This window comes from Myxocyprinus asiaticus, chromosome 4 (assembly GCF_019703515.2).
Source record: "Myxocyprinus asiaticus isolate MX2 ecotype Aquarium Trade chromosome 4, UBuf_Myxa_2, whole genome shotgun sequence".
NCBI lineage: Eukaryota > Metazoa > Chordata > Actinopteri > Cypriniformes > Catostomidae > Myxocyprinus > Myxocyprinus asiaticus.
This window is the reverse complement of record NC_059347.1, coordinates 34,970,363-34,991,332: the sequence shown is the minus strand read 5'-3', so window position 1 is coordinate 34,991,332 and position 20,970 is coordinate 34,970,363. Positions and strand designations below refer to the sequence as shown.

General features: G+C 38.9%; 1 protein-coding gene across 5 annotated transcripts in view; it reads right to left on the bottom strand.

The window, feature by feature from the left end:
• LOC127438478 (transportin-1-like) overlaps window positions 1-20,970 on the bottom strand; it is a 34,506-nt gene extending 13,536 nt beyond the window's left edge. Inside the window, exons 1-16 of one of the 5 annotated variants that reach the window (XR_007896747.1) lie at window positions 20,364-20,969; window positions 18,454-18,529; window positions 17,049-17,198; window positions 16,357-16,463; window positions 8,884-9,017; window positions 7,629-7,710; window positions 7,392-7,514; window positions 6,944-7,062; window positions 6,697-6,757; window positions 6,355-6,529; window positions 3,963-4,115; window positions 3,435-3,660; window positions 3,103-3,274; window positions 2,873-2,959; window positions 2,600-2,707; window positions 2,233-2,391 (exon numbers count right to left, since the gene is read on the bottom strand). Coding sequence is in view for 2 of the 5 variants with exons in the window: in XM_051694107.1 (XP_051550067.1) it covers window positions 2,233-2,391; window positions 2,600-2,707; window positions 2,873-2,959; window positions 3,103-3,274; window positions 3,435-3,660; window positions 3,963-4,115; window positions 6,355-6,529; window positions 6,697-6,757; window positions 6,944-7,062; window positions 7,392-7,514; window positions 7,629-7,710; window positions 8,884-9,017; window positions 16,357-16,463; window positions 17,049-17,198; window positions 18,454-18,529; window positions 20,364-20,468 (2,037 nt within the window). In the remaining 3 variants the exon portion in view is untranslated. Of the gene's footprint in view, window positions 1-2,232; window positions 2,392-2,599; window positions 2,708-2,872; window positions 2,960-3,102; window positions 3,275-3,434; window positions 3,661-3,962; window positions 4,116-6,354; window positions 6,530-6,696; window positions 6,758-6,943; window positions 7,063-7,391; window positions 7,515-7,628; window positions 7,711-7,730; window positions 8,044-8,883; window positions 9,018-16,356; window positions 16,464-17,048; window positions 17,199-18,453; window positions 18,530-20,363 lie in introns of those variants that run through there. The other 4 variants (XM_051694107.1, XR_007896748.1, XR_007896749.1 and 1 more) reach the window with 4 other exon arrangements.

Below are 20,970 nucleotides of genomic sequence, written 5' to 3'. Positions count from 1 at the left end.
GGTCTCCTCCCAATTATTATATCATGGGGGGTGCCAGTGGCTTGCCCCTTCAAGATCTATAAAAAAGCCCTGATCATCAGCGTTAGGTGCGTAAATATTAGCCATAACTCAAACAGTGCATGTACGCCTACGAGAGCCCCCGCGACAACTTTGCCATCAGATTGCTCGAGTCCGGTGTTTCTATACAAATTTTGAGACAGAATTACACATCAGAAAATAATCTATAAAACAAACTCAAGCCAATTTGAGGCATAAGCACAAAGAACATGTAGAATCATCCACATAACCGTCCTGAAGGTGTGTTCCTCCACAAAACAAACTCCAGCCGCTAGGCGGAACCAACACAAAAAGAAACAAAGGCGGCACCAGTTTCCTCAGACAATCAAGTGAATGTCAGGTCCACTCAGCTATATCAAGAGCATCACACAATAACTTACTCATTCCATTGACTTTATAAAAGACATCGCTTGCAAATATTTTGTAAATATTTTGTGGCCATCCTTAGTATCTAATCTCATTTGGCCGGGAACATCAGTGCAAAAGCGACCTTCCGTTGACGTAAGAGTTTCTTGCATTCCTTGAATCAATCACGTTTCTCTCTTTTCGAATTCACAAAGTCTGGGAACAAGAAAATGTTGTGGTTCTTCATTTACTTCATTTACTCCTCGTGTAACATGAGATCTTTATCAGATGATCTCAGAAATTTGGCCAGAATTGATCAGGCCTTTCTCCTTCCGTGGATCTCCAAGCCGGAACCCTGTGAGTTTGCTCAATTTCCAGTTTATGGCCTGTTATGTCGAGCAGACTCGGGAAGAGCTCGTCTAGGAATTTCACCATATCTCTGCCTTCTTTGTTCTCAGGAATTCCAACAATTTGGACGTTTCGCCGATTATGATTCTCCATATCTTCCAACTTTTCCCAAATGCGTTCCAAGTCCACCTTGGTCGCTAGCAGATTAGCAGCTAATTCCCTCTCCGATGACTCCAGATAATCAATCAGCTTCTCAACATCCGACACTCTTGTAACCACCTCAGTGAATTTCGTCTCCATGGCAGTGATTGATTGACGTATTACAGCTAAATCCTCCAAGTCATCAATGACTTTTGCCAGCACTGCCGACATGCTCGCCAGTTGGTGATGAATCTCTCCCACCGCACCATCCAAATTGAGTCCCTGGTCTGCAGCCCTGTCAGGGGTGTCAGCTTAAGCATGTAAGTGTCTTTTAATGTCTCCAGAGTCCGAGGATTTCGAATTCTTTGATATATTGTCTTCATAGAACAGTTATGGAACAGGGTGTATCGAATCTCATCGGTTTATGACACAAAAAGAATTAAAAACTAGCAAAGTGCGCAGAGCTCGCCGTTCACACGTCCGATCCTCGCATGGCGCCATGTGACTCCTCCCAAATGGAGAATTTTCTTACATTTCTAAAAGATTATAGAGAATTAGATGACGCGACCATGTTAACTTTTCGAAAGAAGGTAAAACCAATATGAATAATGCACAGGTTATGTCTTGATCTTCTGCGCTTTCTGGCTGATTCTTATTTTATGTAGTTATTAAATAACAGATCTACCATACAAGCCTATTATGTGGAAACATAGATGTAACATATTTCTTATAGCAATTTGATTGAAGATCAACTACATAAGACAGTTCTATGTTACATTGTAAAAACTGAGACTAAATATTGTTTTAGTGGCAGAAAATGTGATTGTGTAATGGTGTTTATTTGATAATTTCTAATAATATCCACATATTTTTCATATATTTTCTCTTGCCACTGGTGAACTCAAGAATGAACATGGGCACGGTTTATGAATCTGTGGGTACAGTTTACAAATCTGAGAATACAGATTAGTAAATTGAGGGCATGGTTAATAAAAACAATGGGCGCGATTTGCTATAATGAGGGAACAGTTTAAAAATCTGTGAGTAAGGTTTATAAACAGAGTACGGATTGCAAAATCATGGGCAATGAGTAGTGGTTCTCGTTTTTTTTTTCCTCCTACTGGTCCTCTGCGGGCTCTGTACAAAATTGTTTGTTACTATAAAGTATAAGCAATTTTCCAAATGCTTGAAAGTGCAACAAGACCACAGTTTGTACATTTTTCAGAGGAATCAACCTACTAATGGCTCACTTATGGTTGTCTCTGCATATTAAGTTGGGATAGGAGAAAGTATTTTAATGTCCAAAAATTCCATCACCATTAAGTTGATTTTTATGGTTACCTGCATGCACTGGTACATGAGAGTGAGAATGTTGCTGCGGGCAACCAGCTGTTCAATGTTCCCGCCAAGACCCTCTGCTAATCCACTGAGCAGATCCAAAGCAACAATCATGAAATCTTTATCAGGAGCTTCACAGAACTCAGGCTGAGTCTGGTGGAGCTGCGAAACAGAGCGAAAGAGATGTCTACCCATCTGCCAGACTGTGTTTCAAATGCCACAATGATGTCTTCTAGTAAAGGCCCTGCTTATATCTCTTGCTCCTTGCTTGCTTTCTTTTATAGGTGCCAAAAATATGTAAATGATTGTGTTAAATTGGAAAGTAACAATAACTGTTTGCTTTTTTTGTTAATTATATTGGGTCTCTCACCACGGCCTGGGCGAGTGTTTTCTGGACCAGGTTAACACAGCGCTGGTAGACAGGTTCACAGTATGGCAGGAAGCCGCTCTGCAGGGCAGTGGCCACAGACGAGAGACACTGTAAGAGGAATAAACACAGAATTACATCCATTATCTACAGGTTACCTATGATGATCTAATTTTAAATCACAATAAGATCCATACATTTATATATGTAATTATGTACAATTCTTCAACTGTGTTTTTCCCCCAAAACAGTCCTTTGTCCAGTTTGTTTATTTACCTCCAATAGTGGAAAGAGGTCTTTATCTTCATCTTTTAGCTGGTTCCATTTTTGAATCAATGGAGGCATCAGCATCTGAATATATTCCTGCACATGTCGAAAAGCAATGTGAAAACAATACACAAACGGCACTCTACAGTCATGCATGTGAGGGACAGGATGTTATGTATGCATTTGAAAGAGGAGAATAGGTGCCATATACACAAGTGTTTGTTTGTTTGTGAAATTACTGGTTTGTTGAGATGGTGGCCCACAGAGTCAGCCAGAGTGCCAATGGCATCATAGAGGATGAGCAGGTTCTTGTGCTGGTATTTACTGAAAGCAAAGACCAATGTGTCCAAAATATATGCAAGATACGGCACCAGCTCAGTGCATGCCTCCTCCTCAAGGGTAGCAAAGGCACTGTGTGAAGCAGGGAGAGAATAAGAGATTAATGATTATCTTGGTTTATAGAATAAACAAATTAAGTACAAAGAATTCGACAAAGGATGTGCCAAATTACAAGAAACAAATATACATCCATAGGTGCTTCTATTAGCACAATATTTTGACACATGCTCACCTGCAAGCAGCCTCTTGGACGCGCTTGTTGCTGTCCAGTATGCGTTTGAGCAGTTCAGTCATGAGGGGTTTGAGGTAGGTGTCGGGGGGCTGGCTCACCACCCAGTGTGCGTAACGGCTCAGAGTCCAGCAGGTAATGGAACGAACCAGCGCCTTTTTATCAGAAAGGCACTGTACCAGATGAGGAATCAACTCAGGCAAGTAGGGGATCATTCCCTGCATACAGCCTAAAAGAAAAATCAAAGATGTCAAAGAAAATGTCTCAAATAATATTAATCAAAAAGACACATGGTTACATCCAAGATTTTACTGTTACTCTTAATGCTAATGCTATGAGGCAAACAATGCGCTACATGTACATACATATACATATGTATATATGTATATATATATATATATATATATATATATATATATATATATATATATATATACACACACACACACACACACACACACACACACACAGTATATACACACACACATTATATATACAGTATCATTGTGTTTATGTCTGGTTTTAGAACACCTTCAGCAATGGCTCCCAGTACAAGTATGCCAGACTCTTTGACAAGCCACTCTGGATGGAACAGCAGTTCTTTCAGTAGAGGAAGAGTATGCAATAGCAAATCATCTCTGAAAACATTCGCTAGAATATCCAGTGCAGCTGCTGAACATTTCCCTATGCACCAGAGAAAAATAATGACATACATGAAAATCTGTTGCTTATTTCAAAGAAGTCACAATTAATAATTTTTCCACTGCAGCTAAAACTAAATACTAAGTCTTTAATGGACCCTTTTCACAGACCTTGATGACAATTTCTGTCTTATTTAGCCAGGGTTTTTCCTGCATAGAGAATTATGAGGCGGTTGCCTCCGTCAAATTCCATGCCGCCTCCGACTGTTGACGAAACTCAGGCAGGCAGTCACGTGCACAGATATACTCCAAGTGGTCAATTCTCAATTACACGTGTGCCCAACATCTGCATTTAAGTTGCATTTCTGCGAGACCACACAAGCCCCTGCCCCTCCCCCTCTTTGACATTCTTTCTCACAGCCTCCACACAGTTAATGCATGCAGAACGAGCGCCCTGAGGAGCAACATCGAAGTCTACCTGATCAGCCTTCATTTGTGACAGCCAGGTAAGAATAATGTTTGCCCTAAACTTCGACTTTGTTTGCCACTGCTGTGAAGTTAATCCACTATAAAAAAACTTAGGCAATAGCCCTCCATTAAGCTTAACAACAAGCAAGCTAATCAGGCGTTGGCTCAAAATAGCATCGTGCAGGGTCGGAAATGCCCCCAAAATTCAATATTTGAATTGCTCCTGTTTGAGTTGTTTTTTTTATATTGATAACATAACATAGTCAATCCTCTGTGGTCACCAGAGGTGCCGGCGCAATCACCTGACTTTTTCCCTGATAACAGCAGAAAGAAATACTCCGTCATTTTTGGTCATAAAGATAAGAGTAAAGACATCATTCGAAACTATAAAGGGTTTACTTTTATTTGTGTACACTCACATTAACAGCAAAACGTTGTGGGTTTTTAAAATAAAGAAATCATACACGATGCGCTTTCTGCCATCTTGGTCTCCGTGAACTTCTGTCTGGAGCGCGTCACGAAAATGAACTGAAACTCAGCATATACTTGCCTCGCAGACACGAGAAATATCTATAGAAAGCTTGAATTGTCTACTTTTAAATGAACCAAAACAAATATTCTCTGATTGTGTAATCCGTATGAAACCAACAAGAGGTACAGTCTTTCCCGTTTGAGCTCATTATCATTTTTGGAAGAAGACACTCTTGAGTGAATTTACCTCAGAAGAAGAGCGTGATCCGATACAGCCTAACACAAAAAGTGTCTCACAAAAGTTAATTTTGTCTACAAAATCTATTATGTGTTTCATGGCCTTATTTCAGTGACCACGTATAATCTTGATTTTCTCAAAAATGCAAACATGTACATCTCATGTTTGAAGACTCTTATGTTACAACACTGCTGAGAAAGTGATGCAGTTTATTTATTTATTTTGTTAATTATTCATGCTTGATATGATGACTACAATCATGTCAATTGTATCTGGGCAAAATTTTGTATTGTTATCTCAAAGCAAGTTATGGCATTTGGAACCAAGGTAGCCTTTTTGATCAAAAGTCCAAAAAAGTGATCTGAGGGTTTTACTGAACCTAAAAACTACTTACATTTGTAAATGCCACAATGAACCATAAACATAATTACATAGAATAAGTAACAAGTAATAAGATCCAGCACTGTTTCCGTTGTGCGCATGGTAAATCAAGACCTGTCAATCTAAGCGATCAGTCCAATCCAAGCTGTAAAACACTGGCTGTAAAAAATCGTGTGACACTGTCTCTACACATCATCCCTTCCCATCATACCCACCCACATAACAGATCAGAGATGATCTTATTATCGGTTTAAGAGGTTAATCAAGTTTGCTGTTTGTTAACTATAAATGAACACATTAGCTGTTATGTTGTATTTAATTCAGGTTAGCTTTTTTAATAAAATATGCTATAAGTTGATAATTGTCATTTTCTTCAATTATTTAATTATTAGAACACCTAAAATATGTTGCTTGTAAGTGTTTGTTTCAGCCAGTGGAAGCCATGGTACAAGTGTATGTGTGCACATGGTCAGGATGGTACCACCTCTGCCTCATTTTGAGCCAGGAAAAACCACTGTTAGCAGTGTAAATCTAGCCATTTTGTTTTTCCATTTTAAATTCTTTTTATGATGGCTTACAAATTGACATCATTACTGAACAGCTCAATTTAGAATTTCATTTCATACACTCCTGGTATTGGATGGATTTTTAACAGCACAGAACAACAGTCAAGGATTTTCTTTTGTCATTCGTGTCTGTGAAACTGTTCTACACTGTTTCATACTTAAATTCCAATCTGAGATGGTTTCATCATCATCCAAATCATCATCATCATCGTCCTCATCCTCCTCGATGGAGTCTCCACCCTCGTGTTGTTGAGCAACTGTGCGTGAGCGATGGAACCTTGGACGAATGTCCTGCTCGTTGTCCGGGATGGCTTCGTCCTCCTCAACATCACCCTGCAAATCAATAACAACATATATTCCATTCAAAATGTTCTTGACATTTTAAGTTCAGAACAATTTTGAAAGCTTGTTTGGTATGGTAGCGACAACATAGAAATGAATGAGAGCATATGCGCACATAATTAAGAGACAGGGAGAGAATGAGAGAGAAAGAAACTGACCTTCAGTAGGATTATGTCAATCTCAGAGTATTTCATTCCATTGACAAGAACTGGTGTCAGCCTGAAAAAAAAAGGTGGGAACAGATTAATCCTGATAATCAGATCATTTAATTTGCATCAAATAAGCAGGTATGTCCTGCCTTTGCAAAACTGTGTTTATTAAATTTGGAAATGCATCTTTGTCATTTGCAGTTGCTCAAGTTTCTCAAATCAAAAAGACACCGTGTGTGCTTGTGAGAGTGCTCACTTGGACAAGTGTCCACAAAGAACCTCCTTACACACAGGTTGCTCAGCGAGTGTAAGCCAAAACTCACAGGCCTCCAGAGCTACATTTTCATCCTGGTCCTGCGTCCTCTGCAACATGTACTGAGAAATGAAGGATTTAAGATCGGTAAAACATGAAGACATACATTCAAGACATTTTTGATAATGGGTATAGTTTGCAAGTCCACAAGAGGCTGCTGTTGCCTCAATTTGCATGTCTAGTTTATGATAGGTGCAATAGTTACATTTAGAAAACCTTTACAACTGTTTTATAGAGATAATCATTTATCCTAACAGATCATTACTAAGGAAGTCAAGGCTTTCATAGAGTATATTAATAGAGAATACATTAGATTAATCCATGAATATGTATTTGATGGTTGTGTGATAGATGAGGCTTTCATGAGGGGTTTCAGGGGGCATGGTCTAACCTCAATGATGTTGTGCATGTGAGGAAGGAGACGGTCTAGTCGGACTTCTAAAAGCATGACTAAAGCTCTGCACACATTCTTCCTCACTTCTGGCTCCTCATCAGCAGCCAGTGCAAAAAGGTTCTGTGGCACACCGACAGACAGAGAAATACATTAAAACATGTCATCATTCCTGATAACTACAAATTGAATGAATATCAAAAACCGCCATCATACAAAGGAGGTTGGTAAGTGTACCTCAATGAAGGGATCTATGTGTAGCATCAAGGCTTGTGTTCTGCTGATGATGAACTGATTCACACAGGCAATGGCATGAGATCTACAATAGATAACAACAAACACAGCACATATAAATCCAGTCTAAGCAATTGCTCAGCAAACATAGTAGTCTAATTAGTTCCAAAAAACAAGTCCAACATGCTAAGGAAAAACTAACTTTGAGTGTTAAGAGGAAGAGTTCTGGAAAACAAATGATAGATGAAAATAGTTAAACAGTTTTAAAGGGTCACAACACCCTCTGTTACAGCACAGTTGAGTTCTCACCACATTTTCAAAAGATGCAGCCAAAGTGGGCGTGATCAGCAGCGGAGTTGAGGGGAGAAGGGGGAGGGAACACAACAACTGTCTGATCCAGTCACTCAGCTTTATTTCACTAATGCAGTTAACAGCATCAAAGATTCTCACAATTGCTCGTAACAGAATGCACAAAGTATACACTGTTTTGTAAGTTTACAATACATTACATAGAATCACACTGGTCATTTTATATCTGTAATTTAATGCACAATTAAATTCCAAGCCATGTACTCTGTACTGAAAATACGTGAATGTTTTTTTACACTTTATTAACTTCTGAGACTTATTCTAAGATGTTGATTCACAAATATAAGTGCTTAGATCGGTGAACACAGATGAATGGATGGCATTTGTCTCTGGGACAATCAATGTAAACCACGTCTCAAACGAGTCCCAGTCAGAGACAGTCCACCTCACCGCATTTCTCAAAAAATGCATTAATAAATGCATGCTGCGCAAACACTTAAAAGGTTTTGCCATTGATTGCAAAGCTTGTCCTATCCCTCTGTTAGCAGCGTGCCAGGGAGTGTTCCGGTACTATCAACTCCCTCAACAGAGGTGCTTAAGAGTTTGAAGGCAGCGCTGGTCACCTGGTTTAATGAATAATCATGAGACAGCACGTTCTCATAAGATAAAGCCACTCAGTCTCATCAAAACTTATGAGACACTGATGATGCGACAATGCACTTTAGAACTAGGAAACGTCACATCGTGTGATGCTGGCTCGATGTTGATTTTAAAATTTTCAGCCAGTCAGCCAATATATGCTATACTTTCTGCTGTATTTAAGTAACATGATATAATATTTCTGGTCATATCTGAGTGATACATCATCTCACTAAGGGCGGTGATGTTCCTGTGAGCAGCAGGGGTCTCCAACAGCTGTGCTCCACCAGGGCACGCAGGTTTGTCCTACCTGATCTTGGGGCTGCTGTGCTTGAAGAACTGCAGGAACTTTGGGATCATAACATTGAGCGGACGGTCCAGCATGTCGCTGTCTAGGATCTCGGCAGAGTCTTCACAGATCTTTTGCAGAGCTCCAAAAGCCCCCTAAAAGAGAAACACAACAGGAATAGAACACAAACTATGAATATTCCCCCTTCTCACTGAAGACCTTTAGTGAAAAAAAAAAAAAAAAAAAACCTTCAAGGGACAGGAGAGCTCATTCAACAATGACATGAATGCTTCACGCTATTTAAATAGAAAAAAGGACAATCATTCAAAAAAAGGCACATTACATTATTTTTTTTAAATGAAAGAGGGCAAAGGAAGTGATGCACGCTGAATGTTGTGAATCTGAAATATGTTATGATGCTCAGAACAGCTTCAATCTGCTTGAAATGCTTGCTAATGCTAAACATGATATCTTCTGAAAACCTGGGTTGGTCCATCTCAAGTGGTCCAATAATTGTAAAGTTGGTTGCTTGACCATTTTTACGTTTCCAAATTTGTATTTATATTTTATTTTTTTGGAGTAATTATTTTATTTTTTTACTTTGTTTAACCACAACGACCATCATTGTGTTACGGTACACGACAAATTTTGGTTATACAGCTGTTTACGGAAACCTCAATATCTCGGCTCAGGATGGTCCTAGCTCCTTGGAACATAAACTGACCTCTAGAGCACATTACAAGGTACATGTACATATATAAACATTTTGCACATTCTTGTTTCTTAGACTTAGAACTTAAGTCCTAATGTAATGCTCAAGATTGCTCAAAGTTCCACTTTTAGGGTCAATTTATAATGGGACGGGTTTGAGTCTTAATTTTTTTTAGGGGGTGCCTAGGTAAGTATAGTGTGCATGCAGAACATTTCAGGTTTGAGACTTCTCTTATTTATTTATTTTTATTTTTTATGGGAGTGAGAAAGTGCCATTTTTTTTATTTTATTTTTTTATTCCCCTCACTTTCGGGTTGAATATCTGGGTGGGGGACCAGATAGGAACCTGAACTTTTCACAGAAATAAATCCTTTATAGTAGCATTCTGCTGCAAAACATTTTGAGTTTGAGATTCCACTGGTTCATGTATTTTGAGAAATGAACAGATGTAATAAGCATAACAAATAATCAAAATGAACAGTATTTTACAGTAATTATGTTTAAGATTGACTTACAATAGCTTATTCTTGTCAATGAGGTCTAAAATGTTACTACTGATATTGGCAACAGTGAAGCTCATAAACAAAAGCGTTTAGCTTTAAGTAACCTTAATGAACTGTATGTGGAGTTTAAAAATCAGCACCCAGAGTTAAAGATAGGGAGATCAAAATTTTGTGAATGGAGGCCAAAATGGTGTGTGCTGGCAGGAGCATCTGGAACGCACACTGTCTATGTCTGCACACAACATCAGAACTTCAAGCTGATGGTTGAGTCAGCAAAGCTAAAAGTGGACTACAAAGACCTGCTGGAACTTCTAGTCTGTGACATAAACAGTTATGACTGCATGCTCAACAAATGTGACCAGTGTCCAGGAATAGAGGCCTTACTGCAGATGCTTGAAGAGTCAGACAATGATGACCCACTTCCTGATAACATCACCTTTAAGCAGTGGGTTATGACTGACAGAGCAGATATGATCACTGTCATTCTCCCTAAGGATGAATTCTCTGTTTCTCTGGCTGAGAAACTCAATGCGTTAAAGACACACCATTGGTTGAGGACATCAGTGTGGAAAACTGTGATGTTTTTGTAAAATTCTTCAACCCACCTGGACCAAGAACATCATTCAAAATGTCTACTGAGGACAATGTGTGGGTTTCCATGAATAATGTTCTCAAAAAACTGACACCTGCGGAATTGACTACTGTCACCGGATGCTCCCACAACATTTCAGAGAGAAATCTCACAGCTTCTAATAAAACATGTACATGTAAACATGTAAAATACTGTTCATTTTTGTTATTTGTTATGCTTATATTACATCTGTTCATTTCTCAAAATGCATGAATAAAGTAGGCTTTTCCCCAGACTTCTACTAGCCCTAACTCTGTAACCAGTGGAATCTCAAACTCAAAATATTTACAGAAGAATGCTACTTTAGAGGACTTATTTCTGTGAAAATGTCAGGTTCCTATCTGGTCCCCGAAAGTGAGGGGAATTTAAAAAAAATGGCACTTTCTCACCTCCATAAAAAAATAATAAGAGAAGTCTCAAACCTGAAAATGTACACTATACTTACCTAGGTACCCCCTAAAAATACTAAGAATGAGACTCGAACCCTTCCCATTATAAACTGACCCTAAATGTTGAACTTTGAGCAATCTTGAGCATTACATTAGGACTTAAGTTCTAAGTCTAAGGAACAAGAATTTGCAAAATATTTATATATATGTACATGTACCTTGAAATGTGCTCTAGAGATCAGTTTTTCCCAAGGAGATAGGACCATCCTGAGCCGAGATATTGAGGTTTCCGTAAAAATCTGTATAACCAACATTTGTTGTGTGCCATGACACAAAGATGGCCATCATGGTTAAACCAAGTAAAACAAAAATAAAGTGAAACTTGTGGTTTTGCAATACCAATACATAGAGGTATTCACTTAAAAAAAAAAAAATAAATAAAAAAAAAAAGAAAATTAAAAACGGTCAAGCAACCTGTATTGGACCACTTGAGATGCACTGACCCACCTTCCAGTAAAAGAGCAGCACCAGAAGTGAATTCCAGCACTATGAGAGTCAAGTTGGCCTGCCACCTAAACTCCTCTCAGCTTCCTGGGCACTTTCCATAGGAATAGAACCTTGGTGCTCTACCCATGACTTGCAAGATTTGTTTGGCTTTTAAAACCCCAAAGATTCCCAATACATTTTCTTCTGAGGCTTTTTTTATTTTTTATTATTGTGGCTCTTGCAGACAAAATAAATTAGTTAACATGGCTCCTGAACTGGAATTAGATAGTTAATGAGAGTAAAAGGATCAACATTTCACTGCACAAAGAAAAATGACAGTGCCACTAACAATACAAATGGTTAATACGGTTGGGAAGTTAGGAATTCCTAAAGTTAGGAAATCCAAGTCATTCCCTGGACCACTGAAATCATATGTTTGTCTTAAGCATCTTATTAACATTTAAACAAGTCATATGAATGAATGAGTCAACTGATGTTTAATACAGCCATTTTATATCAGAGACCATTCATGATTCAAAACGGATTCAAAACGATCTGATGGAGAACCATACAAAAACCAAATTTTGGAAGCAGAGACACCCTCCCAATACAGCAAGCTTCCTCCTGATCTCACAGACATTTCACCTATAAGAAGTCTAATCAGGTCACGAGCACAAACAGCACCGTGGCAACAAGCCGTCTGGCCTGACTGTCGCTATGGCAACTGTCTCCATTGTCAGCATGCACTTGGTTGGAGACGGCACATTTTGAGCTAGAGAGCTGAGAGAAAGAAACAAAGAGGAAGCCTCCAGTCTTCTCAAGATCTAAACAAGCATTCAAAGTATATTACAATATATAATAAATACATAGTCTCCATGTCTGCAGGCGATGAATAAAATAATTTAAAGAGGTGTATCGGAGGCTGTAAGCCTAATTCAAAAACTTAAATAGGGTGCATTTAAGATACATGAAAAAAAAAAAAATTATAGCAAAGCATATAATTAAATATTAAGAATAACTGCATAATTCAAATTTGATATTCTACTTCACTGTATATTCTAAAAATCTTTCACAACAAACTTAAGTCTCCAGTTCACGCTTATGCTACAACTGTACAACTAGCATGTCAGCAATTACCATCACATTCATGTTCATTTTTGGCTTCTTTAGCCAATAAACAATGACTCATGAAGGGTCAGGAACATCTAAACCATGCCACCTAGATAACATGTCATCTCTGCAAATGAAACCCCTTTCAGAGACTAAAAGCACTCTATTCCCAAGCCAAATAAAGTCATCACTAACATTCTGGAAATGTCTGGAGTCACACGACTGCTTTAGACATCATGATGCAACTTGAGTAGCCATATGTTACAACCAAACCAGACGAGCATAGTGCTGGGTGGAATCATTTTCCCTCTTACACACATACACCAGGCTGTAGGTTGCCTGCTATTTTTGATATTCATGGCACATGGGCAGGATTGTGATTCTCTTACTCAGCAAGCCAGTGTAAGTTGATGTGTGTTTGTAAGAGTTTTTCCAAGTAGCTGGCTACAGTATGGCACTTCGCTTTGATGTAACTGCATTTTTTACAGGAGCATACATGCAACTATTTACAGATGCATATTCGAAATATTCAGACTGCATGCTGCATGATGATTTGCCAATCATTAAGGGCAGAGGGTGTGACATTCCACACACAAGGCTCCTTTGCAAAGCAGATAGGAAATCTGATGTAAAAATTTGAAAAAAATATTTTTTTTATTATTCAATACGTCTGTCAAAAATATATATATATATATAAAAATTAAAAGCTGAAGTGCGTAATTTTTCAGATATTAAAATACTTTCCGTAATTGCTACCACCCCTGGAGTTCGCTAGTACGAATCCCAGGGCGTGCTGAGTGACTCCAGCCAGGTCTCCTAAGCAACCAAATTGGCCCGGTTGCTAAGGAGGGTAGAGTCACATGGGGTAACCTCCTCGTGATCGCTATAATGTGGTTCGTTCTCGGTGGGGCACGTGGTGAGTTGAGCGTGGATGCCGCGGTGGGTGGCATGAAGCCTCCACACGCGCTGTCTCCGTGGCAACACGCACAACAAGCCACGTGATAAGATGCGTGGGTTGACGATCTCAGATGCAGAGGCAACTGGGATTCGTCCTCCGCCACCAGGAATGAGGCGAATCACTACGTGACCACGAGGACTTAAAAGCACATTGGGAATTGGGCATTCCAAATTGGGAGAAAAAGGAGAAAAATCCACAAAAATTTAAAAAAATTAAATAAAATAAAAATACTTTCTGAAACAAAGTGTAAATTCTGTTACACCATCAGAACATTGCTCTGTGTGTGTTTGAGCATCCCCACCTTATACTGCAATAATGGCTCAACCAAAAGCATGAGTTTGGGGCAGGACCAGCTGTTTGCAAACCAATGGAAGATGGGGAAGTGTTTGGGAAACCTGTTTGAAAACTTTTTGAAATACTTTCAGCTATTCTTTTTGCTGCCACTTGTGGTGCACAAATACTACACTTTAGCTAAGTATATACACATTTGGACATAAGTGGACACACATACACATAGAATGAAAGAAAGGTCTGAAAGTGTGCACTGCCTTTAAGCATGTCTGCGATCAGCTGTGATCACATTTGATCTCCACTGTAAAAAATAACTGACCTCAATCTGTGCTAACAAGCCTGCTCAGCAAGAGTCTCATAGTCACACAGAGCATGGCATTGTACTTTGTGTGCTGTAGTTCATTGGTTCTTTGTTCATGTGTGTGTGTGAAACTACTACTACCACTACAGCATGCAAGTATATAAAAATAGTATCTCAGGTGTTCACCCAGGGTCATGGCCTTATGTTTGCTCAACCCTAACACAAACACTGCCTGGGAAATCGCAGGACATTAAAGCTGCTCCCACACAAGCCCAGCAGCACCTGAGTTTACAAAGAACTGCTCTAACTACAAGTCAAACCTCAAATATGTAAACATTAGAGCCAACAAGCATTATGGAGGGATTCAAAGCAGAGATTGCTTGTGTCCAAGAGCGTGTGCTCGTATGCATGTATGTCATGCTGATCTAATGCCAAGCCTTTACCTCCTTAGCCTTGAGCCCAGATGCTTAAGGCTCTAGCAGATTCACTCACGTGCATGAATCAGCAAAACAAATTTGTCAAAACGGTTGTTCACATTATTGCCCTGGTGTCCCAATTGGTGTATTTAAAATGGTCAATTTATCTTAATACTTCTTAGCAGTGCGTTTTCAGTTTTAAGACATTACAATTAGCTTTAGCATAGACACATAATGATCATGATTACATGCAGAATCTTACATGATAATGCTTAATAAGCTCAAAACAAAGTGTGTGGTCATGTAACGGCTTTCCTTTATCAGGGTAAGATCATAAACAGTTTAAGCGTAAACCGATCGACACATGTAGGTTTTTGCCCATTACCCCGATTTTGTGTTGCATGTAAACAACTTGACCAGCATTCTTACCGGCTTATCCAATGTACACAAGTGTTTACAAAATTACGTTTTGATGTCAACAGCAGAGAATTACCCAATCAATTCAAATCTCATGTACACAGTTTTCCTGCTTTGTCAGATTGAACAGTCATGCCATGTTCCATATATCACTGAGATCACATTTTTTCCCCATTCTGATGGTTAATGTGAACATTAACTGAAGCTCCTGACCCGTATCTGCATGAATTTATGCACCGCACTGCTGCCACATGATTGGCTGATTAGATAATCGCATGGATGATTGTTGGTGCCAGACGGGCTGGTTTGAGTATTTCTGTAACTGCTGAGCTATTGGGATTTTCACACACAACAGTCTCTAGAATTTACTCAGAATGATGCCAAACAAAAAAAACACCCAGTGAGTGGCAGTTCTGTGGATGGAAATGCCTTGTTGATGAGAGACGTCAACAGAGAATGGCCAGATTGGTTCAAACTGACAGTGTCTACAGTAACTCAGATAACCACTCTGTACAATTGTGGTGAGAAGAATAGCATCTCAGAATGCTATTTTGAGATGCGGGTTGGCGCTGTTTTGGTGGCACGAGGGGGATCTACACAATATTAGGCAGGTGGTTTTAATGTTGTGGTTGATCAGTGTGTGTATATATATATATATATAATAAGATAATAATTTTGTCTTTTATCTATGGCCTTTGTGCTAATAATTACTAAAAAAAGAGCTGTTAAAAATATTTTGGATCATCATGCTGATGTTATGCTCATCAAATAAAGATATTACAAAAGGTGTGATTTTTCACAATCTAATGTAGAGAAGGCATTAAAAAAAATAATCTAGAACTAAACATTACAACCAAACAGCCAGACCAATAATAAACCAACTAAATTAATGAATGATGTTTAAAAAATAAAAAATAAAAAAAAAAACAGGACAGTTTTTAGGGTAAATAATCTAATATGAACAGCCAACAAAATGATGACGTACATTCCTTCCTATTATGTAGAAGCCAAACAGAGATAACTGCAGTGGAGGTATGCTGCAGTACATGTGCGAATCAGTCAACGTCAACTGAACTGCTAAGAGCTTAAATGATGAACCTTTGAATTACACTACAGGTTTAGACAAAGAGTCAGCAATATCCATCATCTTATAGTTCAGCACGCTTACAAAAGTGCGAGACAAAGAATGAGAGAAACGTCAGATAATGTGTTTTATGAGAAGACTTTCGCAAAGGAGGGAGAGAAAGGCTGCTTCAGAAATTGTGCGTGTATGTGTCTTACTTCACAAGTGTTATAGTCCTCTGAGTCCAACAGTAAACAGAGTTTAGGCAGAAGCTCTGGCCAGTTCTGTAACTCCCCTTTAGAGGCTATAGTTGTGATCAGAATACCTGAGGAACAGGAAGAATCAGTACATTGTCAGCAAATGCACCATTTAGCCTGGACTAGTTCACATAACTGTCGCAAGCTACTGTCTACACTGAAAATCAGGCTGTTTATTATAACTTTGTGACATGTACAGTATCAGAACATAAAAGCATGAAATGCTGAGAAATGGGGCCAATTTAACTGAAGATAATTTATTGTATTTATCTCTATGCAGCAAACCATTTATATATCAAACACACACACACAAAAAAAAGTCACACTAAGTGAAAAAAGATACAAATGAGTAGGAATGATACAATATGTGTCATGTTCTGTAAGATGTTGGCTGAGTAACCACAGAAACAGTACCGTATAACTCACACTCATAGTCTAATGTCAATCACAAAAGACACTATATCCTGACACAACTACAACTACACATATACTACAGAGGCATACAATCAATGATTGATCTTGATTCAAAAACAACACAAAACCATACACATTCCCTAAAGGCTTAATATAGTTTACGTCATGGTGGGCTATCATGATGCCACTGAACTGTGGCAATGAGCCAGAATCTAAATGCACTACCAGTCCATACTCACCCACTGTGGCTCTAATGAGGGGTGAGGAGTCTCCAATATTCTGCAGACACTCATTTTTGATGAAGTCAGAGACACCATTTGGGAAGTTCTGGTAATGGGCCTTAACGTTGTTCTTCAGAATGAGCCCACTGAGAGAGCGAGTGGGCTCATCTATGAAAAAGGAAGAGACAGGGTGACAAGCATTGATTTCAGACAGTGTGGAAAATAGGGTCCTGGGAACAGATCACAACAAGATTAAAGGAAACAAACAACAACTGGTTTGGTGGAAGCTTCATAAATGGACTTCTGTTTTATTATACATGGAACTCAGGCTAATTTAAAGAGAGGAAGAAGTCTTAGTAGATGAACCAGTGCCATTTCTAAACATGTTGGCATTAACCTGGATCCATCCTAGCAATGAAGGGACTGGCTTTAAAAGTCACTAGTGAGACTTAAACACTGTCTAAAACAGAGCTAAGAGCTTCCACTTTGGTCTGCTTGGTTCAACTCCCTTTCCTTATATCAGATCCATCCTTTCCAGTAAATGTACTATAAGATTCTCTCTTATTATATTACACTTCCTTCAAACTGCCATGGCAGACATCATAAACAGCCACAATTAACCACATTGCAGACCAACAGCAGCCAATTTCCTGTAGCCTCCCATTGCAAGATGTTTCCAAAATGTGTACAAACAACAGGGTTATATTCCCGGAGGTTATGTACACACACTCTCTCTTGTGTGAGGGTACCAGCTGTACAGGCGTGGTATCAAGGCTTTAAAACTAAAGTGACCCATATATCCCAAGATGCTTGTCTCAGCTCAGGTGTCCCTTTTGTGCAAAAAATGGAGAATACATCACCTGCTAAATCAGTAGGGATGTGCATGAGTAATCGATTAATCAAGAACTCGTTCAGCTTTAAATATTCTGCTAGTAAAAACAATACTCGAATATTGCAATTCGATTTTCTTTTGTGCCTTTGCTTGCCATGGGCAACAATGAAACTGCTTCTTTCACCTAAATATTGCTGTAACAAACTCAATGCATTGGTTGGTGCTGTGGATGCATGATGTTATTGAAGTAACAGTTTGCCCTAAAGAACATCAAATGATTTAAAGTGATTGTATCACTTCAGAAGACTTGGATTTTTCGTTTCTGTGTATAAGTGGAAACGTTTTTTGTTTTTCTTGGTGTCACTTTTGAAACTCGATGTTGTTGTCAATGCATAATGCAAATTTTTTCATAAGAAATACAGGTTCAAAGGTTGAACTTAAATTCTACATTTCAAGTAATCGATTACGCTGGGATTTTTTTGTGTTAAGAGTACTCGACTACAAAATTACTCTAAATGCCCATCCCTATAAATCAGACCTATAAACTACAAATCAAATGTACTGTACGTCAACATAAAAGGTACATCTTACCTTCTGTCTTTAGCTTTGTGAGCACAAATATCAAGTAGTTGTTGAAGTCTGGGTATTGATTGAGCTGCTCAAGTTTCTGTGGTACTCACTAAGGAAAGTCATGCAAACTACAGAGATGGAGTATGATGTGAACAGAAAGGGCATGGACTGTCACTTAGCCAATTTATCCTAACAGAACTTGATGGGATCATGCAGATGCATAATTTCACATCTATAAAGCATGACAGCTGACTGTTCATATGGAATTGAAGATAAATTACACTGTGAAAAAAATAATTACTTGCACCAATTTTTTTGAACAAAAACTGTCAAATGAAATTATATCACTTAATATAAAAATAATTTAGACTCTTCTCTCATTTATATATATATATTAAAAAAAAGCCAAATTCAGAGTTTCAGTAAAGCACTTACAATGGAAGAGAATGAGACCAGTCCATAAATGTTAAAGGTGCACTCAGTAATTTGTTCAATATACCGTCTTGGACTTGACACCTAGCAGCGTGTATGCAGCATCATTCAAAATAAACAGATTTGAGTTACAGATGCCATTGTATAAATTCACTATTCAGTCAGCCATGATTAATTTAATCCATGAGTGATAGTTTCCAATAACGGGGCAGTTACTGAGATTAAGCTAGTAGTATTCAGCTGGTCATGTGATCATAACATGGCAGCCCCAGTGAGGGGACCCACTCTATGTGGAATAAAACAGCTAATATGACTGAAATCTTCATCCCATGTGAGTAATCATGATTTTATACATACGTTTCAAAATTAATATTAATTTCTTTAGGAGTACAACGTTGAGGAAAAAAATTACTGAGTGCACCACAGTGTTTCAAATAGCCAAAAGACAAACATTTTACGTGTTAACAAGAGTGATAACATTTCTTACTAACCTTATCTGTGTAATGTTATATTACATTTTACAACTGACGACAGCGTTGGTAACCCCAGTAATATGATAAAATTACCTCTGATTTTATTACACTAAAATAATGTTAACACATATAATGTTTACGTCTTGTGGCTGAACTTTTTAAGCAGCGTTTATTTGAACGTTTTTTGACTGGCCCCATTCACTTCCATTTACTGTAACCGCGATTTTATTTTATTTATTTTTTTATATAGAAAAGAGACGAGTCTAAATTATTTATTTCTTTTATTGTGGTAAACAGCATTATGCCACAAGTCCTGTCGATTGAGCTGAACTTGTATTGAACCCGGAACATTCCTTTAACCTACATTTATGACAAAACCCAACAGATAAAAAAATAAATAATGTTAAATAATGGATAAAACATCCTAGCGGTATCATCGTGGCATCGCTCATTTCAAATGCCTTTGTCTGAGCTGCCTCCGATTACATGAAAAACATCGTGACAACAACACTCGCACCACTGCAGCTGAAGGTTTATCTTATCATAGGCTGTGTCCCAAAACCTAGTGAGCTGTCTACCTAGACAGCATTCCTGGGCAAGGCTCGTTTTATGTTCCAAACACGCCTATGATGCCCCCCCCCAAAAATCACTGTCTAGGTAGGAAGCTCACTAGTTTTGAGACATAGTTAATTAGATCACCTGATTGTTTATAAATAATCTCAGGGAAGACGTTAAAGCGCCTTTCATCTGTTGCAGTTGACAAGACAGTAACATGACCCGCTATCTGATCTAAATCTTATAAGTCAAAAACCTCCCTCTCAAATGACAGCGATACACGTACGGACACTACACAGTCAGCACACTTTTCTACAAGTAAAATACAGACAAACCCATAAAAAACAGTCCTGATTACGGCGTGTGCATTACAAATCTCAAGTACAACTAGCGTATGCGCTAATCACAGGCCAATTCCTACTGAAACACCGCCATCCTTTAACACGGTGTATTTAGTGAACTAAAGGATACTTGTTGGACGGATCGTTGCGTGGATGTGTCAGGGGACTGTGATTCCTTGAGCAGCTGTAAGATCTGCTGAAGTCCCTGCTCGTCGGGTTTCCATTGACACTCCATCTTGTATAGTAAGAGTCTCTCTCTCCCTCGGTCACCACAGACACAGATCTACACCCTTTCGCATCAAATAATGGCCTCCACCTTGACCTTCAACTTAAAGACCGACTGCAATCGAGCGGAAGAAGAGGAAGCAGCCTCGGCGAAAGTTACCGTTGGATGGACTCGCCTGAAAATGAGCGTGTTTCTCGAGCGTTGGGCTGCTGGTAACGCTAGGCTAGCTCACATACATGGACTCGGTCTGGTCCAAATCACCGCACATCGACACAGCGATAAGCTCTGTGCGGCACCGCCCGGGTCCTAGCGCCTGCCGAGAAGGGTAAAAGCTATGGTGGAAAGTAGTTACAAGAAAAGGGTACGATTAATATTTGTCCCGCGTCCAGTGCGCCCGTGCCCGAATAGCTCAGTCGGTAGTAGAGCATGTGACTCTTAATCTCAAACCCCGCCCATATACACAACACAAGTAGCGACTTTATGGCTTGATGTCGCTAGTCTCTGAACTGTG